The following is a 16,276-nucleotide window of genomic DNA, read 5'->3' as shown; positions in this document are numbered from 1 at the left end:
GAAGCCCATGGAAGCTGGGGGCCCTGAAGCTTAATATTATTAGTTTTGTGATAAATTCACCTGTTTCTCTTCCTAGTATTTGTATAACTTTTTCAAGAAAAAAATTTTTTTTGAGGAAGATTAGCCCTGAGCTAACATCTGCTGCCAATCCTCCTCTTTTTGCTGAGGAAGACGGGCCCTGAGCTAACATCAATGCCCATATTCCTCTACTTTATATATGGGACTCCTGACACAGCATGGCTTGACGAGCGGTGTGTAGGTCTGCACCCGGGATCCAAACCAGAGAATCCTGGGCTGCTGAAGTGGAACATGTGAACTTAACCACTGCACCACTGGGCCGGCCCCTCAAGAAATATTTTTTAAAGTCTATTATATGCCTGGCATCACAGAAAACAAATATGAGTTTATAGTTTGGGCGAGTTCATATTTCTTGAGAACCTACTTTAAATTTTTATTTGTTGGCATTTGCAACACTTTCAACAAATATCTTTCAAATGCATTTATGCTTCATGGTGGAATTCTACAAGTCTAATTAAAAGCATCACCCCTTCTCAAGGCAATGAAATACACGTATTAACTATAGAATATAAGTACAAAATAATTTTGCATAAAATATATATTTCAGTACTAAGGGAATGATCATTGTGGAATGAATTTATATAGGAAAAAAGTCTTGGAGTTGTCTTAAAGGAAGTGGTAGGCATGGACTGAAGGAAAGGATTGAGACTGATGAGCAAATAAACAAACAAATAAAGACAGCACTACAGAGCTAATCTTTTCCAGGCCCCTTTCTATACTCCTGAGGAAAGTGAGGTCCTCAGAAATCAATTACTTGCTCAAGAGTCCATAACTACTAGAGAATGAACAACTTCCAACTGCAGTAAAGGGAAATCATTCATTTACCATGCTTTATTAAGCACCTACAATGTGGTTTGTTAAAACTCATCACAGCTAAACCAGTGACTTGATTGGGTAGACTCGCAACGGCTGGAAGGCAGCTCCAGGAGCCGACAGGTCTTAATCATGGCAGCTGACACTGCTGTGCTTATCCTACTGTGAAGAACTCGGTGAGAGTCATTACGAGCACAACAATACTTTTCACAAAAATACTCAAGATTAGTATATGGGTTTTGCCATATCTTTCATTTTTTGAGGGACTCCTCCTTGTTTGGGATACAGAAATGCTTATAATGTAATTAAGTTTGAGCTATTTCCTTAGCACTAAAATTTTTGTACTAGAATCCTAAATATATAAACAATACAAAGAAAACAAAGTAAAGAAAAGCCCAATAAACGGCAGTTAGAGATGAATGATTTCAATTAAGTCTCAACTACACATTTATCAGTCACTTTGAAATAAACTATTTGACGTAATAAGTAGGTGCCAAACTACTTAACAAGGGGGTTGCAAAGAAAAAAAATGAAACAAATGCTTTTAAAGCACGTGTTGCAATACCTAAAATATGGCAGGTGCTTAATAATGTTAGCTATCTCTATTTTACTAGTAATTAAAACAATAATTCCATCACATAATAAAAACACATTAAAATGGGAATATCCTCTAGACTTCCTCCATCTCTCCTGCGAACTTTATGATTTCATGTGTCCTTTCAAACTCAGCCCGTACACACAAAGAATCTGTATATTATGATAATAATCTTCACTAAAATGTTCATATGGCAACAAGTTTGGGAGAACACTTAACACTCCAGAGTTTAAAATCAGAAATCTATGTTCAAAAAGGATGGTTCTCTTCAACCTGGTGGGAGCTGTTGTGTTAAAGATTTGTAGATATGTTGGGTAAACTCAGGAAGACTGGAGGCTGTGCTCTGATTTCTTGAGATGCGAAGGCCTCATGGGGGCGGTGGGTCAAGTTTAAGGGCATCCGTGGTGGATGTCAGCACCAAGGCACCAGCCAGACCAACCACATCTCAGCAGGGCCCAACACAACATTCAAGGACCAGTCGGGCTTGGTCCTGCTGCAGCAGAAGTCAGCTTGGCCCGGGGGGAGTGAGAATGCCATCGGAGTGCTTCCTCTGGGTGAGCAGCTGTTCTAGGCACTTTTGTGAATTCAGACATTCAAATCCTCTGACCTTTAAATTGACTGCATATTTATCTGAGAGATGGTCAGATTTCACAGAAAGAGACTTTAAAAACAACAGCTGTATTCATATATGATTAACATACTACACAATTCGCCACTTAAAGTGTACAATTTTTAAAGTGGTTTTTGGTATATTTACAAAGTTTGGTATATGTACAGGAGTACATACAGGATTTTTAGAACATTTCCATCACCCCTTAAAAACCCCTGCCCATTAGCAGTCCTTACCCATTTGCCCCCAACTTCCCTAGGCAACCGCTAGTCTACTCTCCGTCTCTATAGATCTGCCTGTGCTGGACATTTTGTATGATGAAATCGTGCAATATGTGTTTTTTTTGTGATTAGTTTCTTTCACTTAGCATCATGTTACCAGGGTTCATCCATGTCATAGCATATTATCAGTACTTCATTCATTTTTGTCATTGAATGATATTCTACTTTACGAATATACCACATTCTATTTGTCCATTCATCAGTTAATGGACATTTCAGCTGTTCCTACCTTTTGACTATTATAACGCTGCCATGAACATTTGTGTACAAGCTTCTGTGTAAAAGTGTGTTTCATTTCTTTCGAGTGCATATAAAAAAGATTGTAATCTAGAAATTCTATGCACAGCCTTTATTTCCACACTACCTACTCTCTCATCCCCTGAGTTTCTTTCTCCAGAATCCTATTAATACTGATGTCTTGAAAGCCATGAAGTTCTTCTACCTCACAAATATACTTATTTTCCATGTTATGAATTTATTCAACAATTATTCAACAAAACGCATATTATTTATTTCGGTAGTGTACTAGCCACACCATGGATGGTGGAGATACCAGATAAACTAAAGAGTGTCCTGCTTTTATGGAATTTATGTCTAGTTGGGGAGGTGGAGGTGGAGAGAAGCAGATACAGACAATTGGAATATTATTAATATGCGTTATAGCAGAGACAAACAGGGTACCCTGAGGACACAGAGTAGGGGCTTATTCTGTTAGAGTCAAGGAAGCTGTCACAGAACGCGTAATGCTGTTGGGGCTCTTCTGAGTAATATAGGAGGGCGTGAAGATAAAAGGACATTCTAGGCAGAAGGAATAGTATGTGCAAATGTCCTGGGGCAGGAAGAGCATGGGTGAAGTTGAAACCCTAAGAGTAGGGGCTGTGGCATAGAGTGCCTCAGGTAGCGTGGTGGAGTGGTGGCAGGTGAGGTGGGAAAGCAGGCAGCAGTGATATCACAACCGACTCCTGTGTCTTTCTAAGGATTTGGACTTATTTCCTAAGTAATGTGGCCCCACTGAAGCATTTTGAACTGGAGGATTAATTTTGACTAGAACATTTAGAACAACATGAACCTTTGAAAAGCAAGTCTTATAAAGAACTCCTGAACCATGTTTATTATCATGTTTCATCATAAAGTGCTTGACATCCAGATAGCCCAGGGTTGGTGGTAGGAAAAAACCACCTGCGGAGGAAGAAGCTTTGGCCCTGGTGTCACTGCTTTGCTGGCATTCCCCACTTAGTAGTTCATATCTAAAGACAGAACTCTTTGACTTCTATTTTCTTCTTCTAGGGGATCATTCTGCCCCGTGAAGTTCATGACCTACCATCGCCCTTCCAAGGTTTTGATATGTGCTGCATTAAGCTCTCTAATACTAAACAGAAACTAAAAATCACCGGCTGAATCTTCTTTGAAGACCGGTTTCAGCGTCCCTGAATACCTTCTTGTTTGTTTAGTTCTGCTGTCAAAGCTTCTGTCAAACATGGAATCCCCAGGCGGCCTCAAGCCCTTTGGGGGCAAAGCTTTGTCTTGATGAAGGACCTGTTCACTGGATCTTGCCAATTTTCAGCTAAATTTCTGCCTTAAAAAAAGAAAGAAAGAAAGAAAGAAGAAGAAAAAAAATGAATAATATGTGAGGAAAGTCAGGGGAAATTCCATAGAGGAGGGTAAGAATATCATTAGGTCAGACAGAGGGTTACAGATCTAATTTTCAGCAAGAAAATTGTCATCTGTTTGTGGATTTTACAGATATTTGGTAACAATAATCAGGATGAATAGATTAAAGTTATTAACACATAATCACAATCACCGAACTGCAAAAGACCCCAAAAGGATCCTTCTAGACACCTATGTCATTTTATAATTTGTAGTATAGGCCATACTTTCCTAGGCATTTAATTAGAAAACTCTAGAACTTTTCTTATAAGATGTGTCTAATGTCACAATTACAACTATCCTCCTCCCTCCCACTCCTCCTTTCTTAATGATTAAGATCAATTACTTTATGTCTTTTTAAGAATTATGGAGTACAGAAGTCACCATAATTTATTCACCAAAACTCCTATGAGTATTTAAGTAGCTGCTAAGAGTAGTACTGTTTGAGCAAGGACAGAAAAATTTTAATTTAAGTCCAAATGGATCAGTAACTGTTTAGTTTAGACTAGAAAACAGAAAACAGATTGTACTCCGGGAAATATTGACATATTGCTGAATGCATTCTAACCTAGATATATCAAAGTCCTTAGTTTTTATTTATGTCTTTGCAACAGGACACTACGAGGGCATAAAGAAAACATTTGAAAACTACATATATATATTTTTTCTTCCATATCCAAAGATAGTTTGAAAACTTCATGGATGGATTTTTTCCCCATTTTTCTTTTTACTTTGTTTTTTATTGAGGTATAACTTATATACTGCAAGGTGCAAAAATCTTAAATACACAGCAAAATAAAATTTTTACATGTGTATAAAACCTCCCTTGCCGTTTTTCAGTGCTATGTACTTTCCTACTAAAGGATGTGTCGCAACGTATCATCTCTTTGGCTGTTGATAAACACTTGGTTTGCTTGCATTTGGGGCCTATTATGAATAGTGTTGCTATAAACATTCTTGTGCACAAGAACTAGCTTTGGTTGGGGATGCATTTAGGAGCGGCGTTCCTGGGTCACAGGGCAGACACGTTCAGTATTTGGAGGTCCTGACAAAAGTTTCTCAAAATGGTCATACCAATTTGCACCAGATCTGTATGAAACTTCCAGTTGCGCCATATCCTTGCCAACTCTTCACTATTGTTAGTCCTTTTAATTTCAATCATTCTGGTGAGGGTATACCCTTAATTATTTTATTTGCATTTTTTTTTTGATGATTAATGATGTCGGGGCCCTTTTCAAATGCTTAATGCCCAGATGGATATTCTTTTTTGTGAAGTGCCTGTTTGGGATTTTACTCATTTTTAAACTGGGGTTTTTCAGGGTAAATATTTGGGGGAGGTGAGTAGGTTTCTTTTCATGTTCTAGATATGAGTTCTTTGTGAGACGTGTGCTGAAAATATCTTTTCCCGGGCTGTACTTTGCCTCTTACTTTCTTAATGCTGTCTTTTGATGAACAGAAGTTCTTACTTTTTTATTGAGATATAATTGACATATAATACTATATTAGTTTCAGGTGTACAACATAATGACTTGATATTTGTGTATATTGCAAAAAAGATCACCAAAATAAGTCTACTTAACATCCATCACTGCACATAGTTACAACTTTGTTTTCTTGTTGAGAAGTTTTAACATCTACTCTTAGATTTTTCTAAGATCTAACTTTCAAATACACAATACAGCCTTATTACAGAGGTTCTTAATTTTAATACGGTTCAGTTTATGAATCTTTTTTTGATGGTTAGTGCTTTCTGTGCTCTGATTAAAAATCTTTGCCCACCTCACACTCACACAGATATTTTCTTATTTTTTTTTCTAGATTTGTGATTGAACAATTTATTTATTCATTTATTTTTCAGTGAGGAAGATTCCCCCTTAGCTAACATCTGTTGCCAATATTCTTCTTTTTTTGCTTGAGGAAGACTAGGCCTGAGCTAACATCTGTGCCAATCTTCCTCTATTTTGTCTGTAGGATGCCTCCACAGCATGGCTGATGAGTGGAGTAGGTCCATGCTCAGGCTCTGAAACACGTGAACCTGGGCTGCCAATGCAGAGCACACAGAACTTTAACCACTTGGCTGCAGGGCCAGCCCCCAAACAATTTTGTGACAAGCCCATCCTCTCTCCTCCTGAACTGCAGTGGTGCCCGAGTTGCAAACTAGATGATCACATATGGGTGGATCTGCTTCTGAACTCTCCATAGTATTTCAACAGTCTATTTGTCACCCTTGTATCCACATCACACTGTCTTACTATGGCATTAAAGCACGTCGTAGTGATAGTGCAAATCTTCCAACTTGATTCTTCTTTGATATGGCCTTGGCTATTGTAGAATCTTTGCATCTCCATTTAAATTACAGAATCTGACTGTCAATTTCCAACAAAAAACTGCTAGGGTTTGAGAAGGACAACACTGAATACAGATTAATTTGGGAAGAATTGACATCTCTTTAATTTAACTTAATAATAGTGACTCTTTAATCCATGAACATGGTATATCTTTTCATTTAATGTGATTTTCTTTATTTTTCTCAGCAATGTTTTCTAATTTCAGTTTAGGGCATATACATCTTTCCTTATAGTTATCTGAGATATTTGATGATATTTTTTACACTAACATAGCTAATTAATTTTTAGTTTTTATTTTCCTACTGTTTGTTCCTATTATATACAAGTACAATATTTTGTGTTGATGGCGTTAATTAACTTATTACTTTTTTTTTTTAAAGATTTTATTTTCCCTTTTACTCCCAAAGCCCCCTGGTTCATAGTTGTGTATTTTTAGTTGTGGGTCCATCTAGTCGTGGCATGTGGGACACCGCCTCAGCGTGACCTGATGAGTGGTGCCAAGTCCGCGCCCAGGATTTGAACTGGCGAAACCCTGGGCCGCCGAAGCGGAGCGCGCGAACTTAACCACTCAGCCACGGGGCCGGCCCCTAACTTATTACTTTTAATAGTTTATATAATGCTACTTTGAAATTTTAAAAATATTTACAGTGGAATAAAAAATATATGGAATAATTAGAATTAAAACTTCAGAAGTTGTGCAAGACCATCACTGAAAACTAGAAAGCATTACTAAGAGAAATTAAAGAAGTCCTGAATAAATGGAGAGACATATGATGTGCATTTGTTGAAAGATTGCATGTTTGTAGAATGTTAAAACATCAATTTTCCCAAAAATTATTTATAGAGTCAACACAATACCTGTCAAACTCCCAGTAGGACTATTTGAAGTAATTGATAATCTCATTTTAAAATTCAAATGGAAATGCCAGGGACCTAAAATAGCTACGATAACTTTGCAAAAGAAGAACAAAGTTGGAGGATTAACATTACCTGATTTTAAGATTTATGAAGATACAACAATCATGACAGCATGGTATTGGTGTCAGGTTAGATCAATAGAGCAAAAGATCAATGAAACAGAATGGAGAGTCCAGAAACAGACCACACACATATGGATAGCTGATATTTTATAAAGATACAGATGCAATTAGTAGAGAAAGGACATTCTTCTCAACAATGGTGCTAGAACAATTGAATATACATATGTAAAAAATGAACTTTGATCCAAACATTACACCACATACAAAAATCAAATGAAAATGGATCATAAATCTAAATGTAAAACCCAACACTGTAAAATTTACTTAAAAAATAGTAGAAAATTTTTGTGACATTGGATTAGGCAAAGATTTCTTAGCTGCAAAATCAATAGCAGAATCCATTATTTAAAAAAAATTGATAAATTGGACTTCATGAAAACTGAAAACTTCTGCTATTTGAAAGACACTATTAAGAAAATGAAAAAACCAGTTACACACTGGGAGAAATATTTCCAAAATATGTCAGATAAAGAAATTGTACTCAGAATTTAAAAAGAACTCTCCAAAGTAAAAAACAAGAAAATAAATACCCCGTTAAAAAGTGACAGAAGGATTTAGATACTTCACCAAAAAGGATATAGAAATGTCAAATAAGCACAATATCCTTAGACCACAGCAAGAGATGGTGAGGATGTGAAGACGGAAGTACACTGACAGTGGGAACATAAAATTTACAACCACCTCGGGAAACAGTTTCACAGCTTTTTAAAAAGCTAAAGATAAGCTATCATATCTTCTGGCCATTCCACTCCTAGGTACTTACCCAGAAGAAATCAAAGTTTATGTCCATACAAAGAGTTGTATGTGAATAATCATAGCAACTTTATTTGTAGTAGCTAAAATTGAAAACAACTCAAATATCTATCAATAGCTGAATGGAAAATAAATTGTGATTATATCTACATAAAGGAATTCTTCTCTGCAGTAAAAAGGAATCAACTATTGATTCAAGCACCTATAAGTATGAATACCAAAATTATTATCCTGAGTGAATGAAGCCAGATAAAAAAGAAGACATACTATACAACTTCCTGTCTATAAAAGTTTAGAAAATACAAACTAATCTACAGTGGCAGAAAGGTGATCTGTTGTTGCCTGGAGCCAGGATGAGGAGACAGTGAGGGGCAGGAGGAAGAGATTCTAAAGATACCTAAGGAAACTTCTGGGAATGTAGCTATGTTCATTGTCTTGATTGGGCTGATAGTTTCACTGGCAAAACGTGTCAAATTGTATACTTTAAATACATGTAGTTTACTGTTTCAATGATTCCTCAATAAAGGTGTTAAAACTTTTCAGTAATGTACTTATGCTACTTTCATTTATAATTGTTACAAATTGATATAAAAATTAATTACCGGCATAATTGTTTATGGCATTTGTTAAATATCTCATAGCAAGAAACTACATTTATCTTTTTTAATTTGTCAATTCATTCAGCAAACATTCAAAGTGCCAGACATTAGAGTGCTGGAGAAACAAAGGTAAAGCTTTCCGATTAGTGGCGTAGACAACTAACATCTATGGAGTACTCCCGGAGTTCAGAGCATGTCCCCTCAAATATCAGATGGATTACTGTGAGCTGAAGGAAGCTGAGAAACAGCAGATTCAGGAAAGGCTCTTTGATCTTCCCTTTTTCTATCTACAACAGGCCATAAGATTTCCCGTGACAGAGGCTGGCCCCGTGGCCGAGTGGTTAACTTCGTGCTCCACTTCGGCGGCCCAGGGTTTCACCAGTTCGGATCCTGGGCGCCGACATGGCACCGCTGTCAGGCCATGCTGAGGCGGCTCCCACATAGAACAACCAGAGGCACTCACAACTAGAATATACAACTATGTACTGGGGGGCTTTGGGGAAAAGAGGAAGAAAAAAGAGAAGATTGGCAACAGATGTTAGCTCAATCTTTAAAAAAAAGAATCTTTTAAAATTCTTTAAAAAAAAGAAAAAAAGATTTCCCATGAGAAAGGTGCCATACGTGTACCAGGAGAGAGCGACCTTATCATCAGAGACTGGGAACTGATGCTGAAATGGATCTGTACACACTTACTGAAATAACCCTTATACTCCACTTGTTTTGTCCCCTACCCCATATGCCTCCTAATCACTTCCCCACAATTTACTACCCATAGCCCAAACCCCAGTGTCTTGTGAATTCTTCACAAATTATTTCTTTGTCTAAAAGGTATAAGAGCTTTCAACTCTGGTCACTTCTTCGGGTCTTCATTCTCTTGTGAAGGCTCCCATATATGAAGAAAAATTTAAAGTTATGTGCTTTTCTCCTGTTAATCCATCTTATGTCGGTTTAATTCTTCAAGCCAGTCGGAAACTTAAAGAGGGTAGAGAATTTTTCCTCCCTTATGGTAGCTATTATGTAACAGCTACTTTTTTTACATCCATCACTTCATTTACTTTTCACACAACAGAAGACATATCTTTTTACATCCATTTTACAGGTGAAGAAATTGAGCCCAAAGACATTAACAAACAGAAGGTGGCAGAATTGGTTCTGAAACCCAGGTTTGTGTGACTTCAAAGTCATGGTACTTTCCATCAAACCATTTTACAAAACCTACAATCCCTTCTAGAGAGCTCCGAGGCAGAGGATAAGATCCCTAACACTTTCTGAGGAAGTTAGTGAAGGCTTTGCTGTTGAGGCTGTATGGCTTGAGATGCAGTTAGGGCTCTCAAATATTTAGAATTTTAAGGGAATGCATTACTGATGACCCAGAGGCAAGCCATATCCTATCCCTCAGGCAGAAGTAATGTTTTCTTCCTCATTGTTCTTGTGGTATTTTGTTTACGTGGTCACTTATAACTCATCCACTTTATAGCTCAGTGAGTTATACTGAAACTCGTAATTGGCAATCACGTTAGGCTGGAAGCTGCCATTTGAATTTTTATAACTAATATTTTAAATCACCTACTAAGATCTGTGTGAAATCCTCTTACATGGATAAATTAATCTATTATTCACAACTTTATGAGTTAGATACTATTACTATCTCCATTCTACAGAGAAAGAAATGGGCTGCAACCTAAAACTTATGTAAACTTGTATAAAGAAAACACTTAAGCTATGTAAAATTAGCAACTATTTTTGTGTAAAATTTTGTCTTGGAGCTACATTAAACAGCAATGATAAGAGCAAACATTCGGTCGGTAGTCAGACATATTCAAATACATGTATAAATTACATTTCAAAACATTTAAAAATACGAATTGAATTTGTATTATCATTTCTACGATGGATAATAAAAAAGACGATTAAGCTTCTAATTCATTTCTAGAATTTAACATTTGCCTTTGGTGTGAAGCATCACCCTTTCAAAAACCCAAGCTAAAACTTGTGTACTTTGTTTAGAACGATAATGAGGTTGGTTTTACACAGCATCATTCACTTTGTGTTCTAAGAAATGAGGACTTAACAGTCGGTCATAGATTCATGCATCATCAACGTTTAGCATTACAGTCTAAGGCTGGCGCTACGTCTAAAAAGCTATGATGCTCTTATGATGTTACACACGATCACGTGTTCAGAATGCTCAACGAATCCTTCTCTGTGATGCTGCCATAGTCGTCTCCAGGGCCAAGGGCAGAGGTCGTTTACTGGAGGGCATCCGCGAAACGATGCATCACGAAAGCACGGGCACCTACTGTAGCCAGATGCTCAACTGAGCCATCTATACCCACTTAAAAAGAGTCCTTTTTCCCCCTCTAAAGCTCGAACTAATTCTTAAAACAAACGTACACAGGTTTGTCAATGCTTACGTGCCTAAGCAGACCTCAAGGATGAAAGAATGTTGGCTAAGACAAGGTGCCTGCTCTTATTCAGCACACAGTCAGCTTTTTCACTAGATGATCACAAACCAAATTCGCAAAATAATCCAGAACACGGGAGTCCGTCGACCATCCTCGCTCCTAAATTTGCTCCAAACCCACAAATTGTGGGCGGTGCAATCCCGCCCCTTTGAAACTCCCGTCAGTCAACCAGACTGTGGGCGGGGCCACGCCGAAACGCAACCTCCTCGCGCGTCCTGAGGGCGCGTGCGTCCCCAGGGCGCCGGATGACGCGAAGAAGTGGCCGTCGCGCGTGCGCAGACCGGACGTCGCGCGTGCGCAGGCGCTCGGCGCAGAAGTCTGCCGGAAGCCAAGATGGCGGATAGGTGTCCCCCGGGCCGCAGTTGGCGCGTTCTCCGTGTCTGAGCGGGTGTTTCGTCAGGGGCTGCGGCGAACACCTTCTCCGCCGCCATGGCCCGGCATCGGAATGTCCGAGGCTATAACTACGACGAAGGTAGGGGGCAGGGTCCTGCGAGGGGCGTCCCTGTCGCTGTCCCGGCCGGGCTCCCAGCGCGTTGGTATCCCCTCGGCCCTGGAAGCGGCTGCGCAGGGGAGGCCAGGCTGGAGGGCGCCGGGGACCCCTGCGTGTGGGGGCGCGGGGCCGCCGCCCGCGGGGGTCGGTGCCCTTTGGGGCGGGTGTCGTGCCGCCGGCGTCGTGCGGGCACGTTGGGCGGCGGGGCCGGGGCCCCTGCGTGGCGGCCTTGTCCCTCCTCCCTCCCGCCCCTCCGGCCGGGTCTCGCCGGCCCGCCTCCTGCGCGGCTCCCGACCCCCTCCAAAGCGCCATATGTTATCTGTGTGCGCGACCCGGGTTGACTTAAGGGTTGCGGGCCTCTGTGCTGCTGTCACTGTGTTGGATCTACGTGTAAGTCTCGTGTGCTTGCTTACACGTATTCGGTGCAGGCCCTGGCTCGATCTACCTGCTTAGCTTATTCTCTCTGAGTTTCAAGCTAAGCTGGAAGCTTAGGAGACGGTAGAGAAGATACATATTAAAAAGGCCCAAGAGGTGAGTCGATCAGATGATCCTGAGGGGTATACTCCGTTCTGGGTTGGTCATTCTCGACGTCAGTGTCTTTTGAAATGGAAACAAAACGGTACTCGAAGGAAGCGGGGTTCGAAAAGGACTTAAGTGGTTTATGAAAATGAAATAAAAGGAAAAAATGTGTATACGAATGTTCTCTAGGAGTTTGCCAGGATGTTCAGGACCAGCACAACGTCTCTGTGCAGTGGATGATTCTAGGCATCGCCAAGCATCATACAGACTGAAGTTGTAGACAGATGGGAACGAGTGCTGCAGAGGAGTGCAGAGCATGTAGTGTGCTTAATGTGTTGTTGGTCATTATCGACACTCCCGGCAGATTATTCTAGAACATAAGTGCGGTCTAACCCTACTGGAGGGTAGCCAGCACCCTGTGCTACGTTTGGAGACTGGGATCCAGTCAGCCCAGCACACGGTAGGTTCCCGGTGTCTCTTCAGCGTGGAGGCTGCGCCAAGGATTGCGGTGGATGTGAGTATTGCACGTGGACTACCGCTACCTGAGAAAGGACTTTAGGCCCGCAGGTGTTTTTGCAGGTATGATACAGAAAGCATGATGAGGCCTGATTACTACTTGTTCATTTTTTGAATAAATATTTATCATTTTCTCAACCAATGTTAGTTGAGTGCTTATTCTTCATTAACCGAGTGCTTGGAGTACTGTTCTGCGCTTTGGGGACCGACAGTAAGATGTTTGAGGGAGTCTAAGGGGGGCGGTACACGAGTATCAGGCGACGAGAGTATAAGATGCTACGGAAAGTGCTCACACAGGGCGGTGGGAACCACATAGGGGAGAACACCTTACTCAGAACGGGCTGGAGGAGTTTGAGCAGGATTCTAGTGAAGGAAGGCTTCCTGGAGAAGAGGTGGTTGGTCTGCGGGAACCTGGCAACCCTGGGGCAGGTGGGAACAATTGATGACATCATAACCAAGGTGTTCCTATAGCATCGGAGGTCCGTCCCCTCTTCTTGCTTATGAAAGTTAGACTTATTTTAAGGGGCCGGTTTATTTCTCTTCTTCCCAGTTAGGCCTTCCCTTGTACTCTGAAAACAATAATTTAAAAATTTTCACAAGTAATGTAACGTCATTAGAGTTTGTGCTCCAAAACCGGTTGGTTCTTCTGTGTAGCTGTTGCGCTGTCCTCTCTAGTTTGGCGGTAACTCCGCACGACCACCTCAGGGGCTAGTGCGAAAGTGCCGGGAAGGCCAAGTCCGCGCTTTGTGTTTATGTTTACCCCAGTAGCTGGCACAATGCTTTTCATGCAGTAAATACTCTTAAGATTTTGTTGAGGAAAAGAACCACTTTACAAAAATCCCAGGAAACAATTCATCTTTTTATATAGTGGTACTTTAGGGTCAGTTTCAGTATTGAAAACCTGACCTAGTGAAAAAGAGTTTGCTGTCTTTAATATCTAAAAATGCTTTTTTGTGAAAGGCTTATTTATTTGCTATTAAGTTGTTATTAAATCGGGATTGTGATCTAATGACTTACTGAATGTTGCACATTTTTATCCAATAGTAATATTTATCTAATTTTTCTTTGCCCTGAACATTTGGTCTCTGCCTTTGAATGTGCTGTTCCTGCAGCCTGAATACCCTCAGAAACCTAGCTAACTATCTTTTGGGATTGTTTAAAATATCATATTCCTGGGGATCTTTCCCTATTCACCTCTCTCCCTTATCTGTTTTTGTTGTTCATATGTGTGTTTCCAATAGCTCTCTATTTCTCGTGTCGGACACTTGTCATGTGGTTTTGTAATTGCCCATTTTCTCATCTGTGTTCTGGTTACATTTGAGATTTGTAGGGATGTGGGAATGTACCTGTCACTCACTATTGTACCCCAAATGTCTGTGATTGTCCCTGGCATAGTATTAGTTGTGTTGAATGAATAAATAAGTTTATGTAAATATATTTATGTTCTTTGTGGGTTTTTAGTTTTAAATTGTTTGATTCATTAATTTATAATAAAACGTGTTAGTTTGTGCCAGCCTTGTGCCAGGTAGTTGGCTACACAGAGTCTTACCTTGAAGGAGCTTAGAGTCTCAAGGAGTGAAACAAGTATAGGGCTTTGAAGCCAGTCAAGTGGAGTGTGCTGGAGACTGAGTGGCAGGGGCCTGCTGCTCTACAAACCAGAGGGCCCAGGGAAGGCATCTCCGTATAGGTGTCGTTTGAGCTAGAATCTTAACTAGGAGAAGGAAACTGCCTTAGGAACATCTGGTTAAAGAGCACATTCTAGTCAGTGGGAAAAAAGGGCATTTAGCCTGAGCAGAGTGCACACAAGGAGTTAGAAGATGGTTTTATAGAGATGACGTAGCTCCACATGAAGAAAAACTGCTTTCCTGTCTGATTGTATACCTTGTGTTAGTCAGTTGTATGAAAAATAAATTCTTGGGTTGTAGAGGACATTCGATGGAAAAAAATGGATTTCATTTCAGATTTTTGCCTACACTGGAAAGACAATTCAAATATGTGGTCTGTGGGATTATTATTTTTTGATCACATGAGGTAAAAACTTGGAAAACTTAGTAAAACACAGCTTAAAAACCTGAAGAACTGTGTATGTCTTTTATATGTATAAAGTCAGTAAATACGTACTTTGTGGCTAAAATGTTTAGAATTTTTTTGAAAAGTAGCATTCCAGGTTCCTTTAATTTTGATGAACAATTTAATTTCTTTTGGAGAGAATTCAGATGCTTTCTCATTAACAACTAAGAATATAAAAAGAACTTGTAAATGAATTTATCTCTTGTGTTTTTATTTTAGATTTTGAAGATGATGATCTCTATGGCCAGTCTGTAGAGGATGACTATTGTATTTCACCATCAACAGGTGAATTTTAAAAAATAATTTAATTTCCATTATATGGATGTTTAAAAATGTTAAGTGTTACTGCTCTCCTAGGACTAGAGTGTTCTGTAAGACTGTAATCCTATGTAACATTTAAAAAGATAATTATATGTTAACTTTTAAAGGTGTATAAAATAATTTCTTTACCCATGAATAGAATTTAAAGTTTTGATTCCATCATTTAGCTTTAAACAGTTTGAGGAAAATTCTGAAAACTGTGGCTTTTCCAGTATTCTTTGTAGCATGCAATTAATCTAAATTGTAATGAAATTGTAATTTAGTCAATAATGAAAATCTAAAACTTCTAAAGCCATACAGCAGTTAATTTTCCCAGGAATCTCTTGGATACTGGAAACATTGAAGTGTTATAGACTTCTCTTCATACAGTAGTTTATCTGCTGTTAAACAATTTGGTAAATAAACCAAATACATGTAGTTTAGACTTCTGATGGAGCCACAGAGTGATTTAGAGTTCAAGTTCCTGTAGGATTCCACATCAGAGCCTCATCTTCTGTCTCATCTGCCAAAAAATTTCTTCTTTGCCGCCATATTAAAAAAACATTCATATGTTATTCCAGCAAGACTGAGTCTTTGGTGTAAACTTTCTCTCACTAATTTCTCTAACAGTACATCTGTCTTCAAATTTCACCCTGCTCTGCAAACAATTGGTGAAGATGCCCTGCTAAATTTTATTGTGCCATAAAATGGGGTACAATTAAATATAGTTAGATACAGCATAAATGTTATTCATACAACTCATTTTTCACAAGTTTAAAGGTTTAGTATAATTAACCTTTCCATCCGAGTCCACCCTGTCTTTAATGCTTTAATCCCACTTTTAGTCTCTGGAGACCAAATATGTCCTTTCTGACTTTGTAGAATTCCTTTTTCTTTATAAAGGCATAGGTGTTCTAAAAGTTGTCTTAGCACCTCTTCTCTTCCTGTCACCTTTTTTCTTGTTATTTGTTGCTCTGAAATGTATCTAGCCCTTTATTTATATTTTCCATGTTTGCCCATAACCAATCAGGACCTTTCCTCTCTTTAATGTTACACTGTTACCAGTCAGGATCCTGTTAGGAGATAGAAGTCACTCCAGTTATATTGCCAGAGAGAATTTAACGTAAAAAGTTGTTAACCAAGTATTAG

At 39.3% G+C, this 16,276-nt stretch overlaps 1 protein-coding gene and 1 long non-coding RNA gene across 5 annotated transcripts in view; one reads left to right on the top strand and one right to left on the bottom strand.

Moving 5' to 3' along the window:
• Positions 1 to 1,124: 1,124 nt before the first annotated feature.
• On the bottom strand, positions 1,125 to 11,482 carry LOC138916014 (uncharacterized). Its single transcript, XR_011422644.1, has 2 exons — positions 11,182 to 11,482; positions 1,125 to 3,953 (listed from the first exon to the last, which is right to left on the bottom strand). It is a non-coding gene; the product is annotated as an uncharacterized lncRNA (long non-coding RNA).
• Positions 11,483 to 11,514: 32 nt separating this feature from the next.
• The window catches only part of HBS1L (HBS1 like translational GTPase), a 78,365-nt gene continuing 73,603 nt past the window's right edge, over positions 11,515 to 16,276 (top strand). For 3 of the 4 annotated variants that reach the window (XM_023651137.2, XM_070225496.1, XM_023651139.2), the window contains exons 1-2: positions 11,563 to 11,704; positions 15,047 to 15,112. In XM_023651137.2, coding sequence (XP_023506905.2) covers positions 11,662 to 11,704; positions 15,047 to 15,112 — 109 coding nt within the window. In that variant the 5' untranslated portion in view covers positions 11,563 to 11,661. Of the gene's footprint in view, positions 11,705 to 15,046; positions 15,113 to 16,276 lie in introns of all 4 variants that reach the window. The other variant, XM_014735445.3, reaches the window with a different exon arrangement.

Source organism: Equus caballus, chromosome 10 (genome assembly GCF_041296265.1).
Source record: "Equus caballus isolate H_3958 breed thoroughbred chromosome 10, TB-T2T, whole genome shotgun sequence".
Lineage (NCBI taxonomy): Eukaryota > Metazoa > Chordata > Mammalia > Perissodactyla > Equidae > Equus > Equus caballus.
The sequence above is the reverse complement of the archived record's forward strand: the minus strand, read 5'-3'. Positions and strand labels throughout refer to the sequence as shown.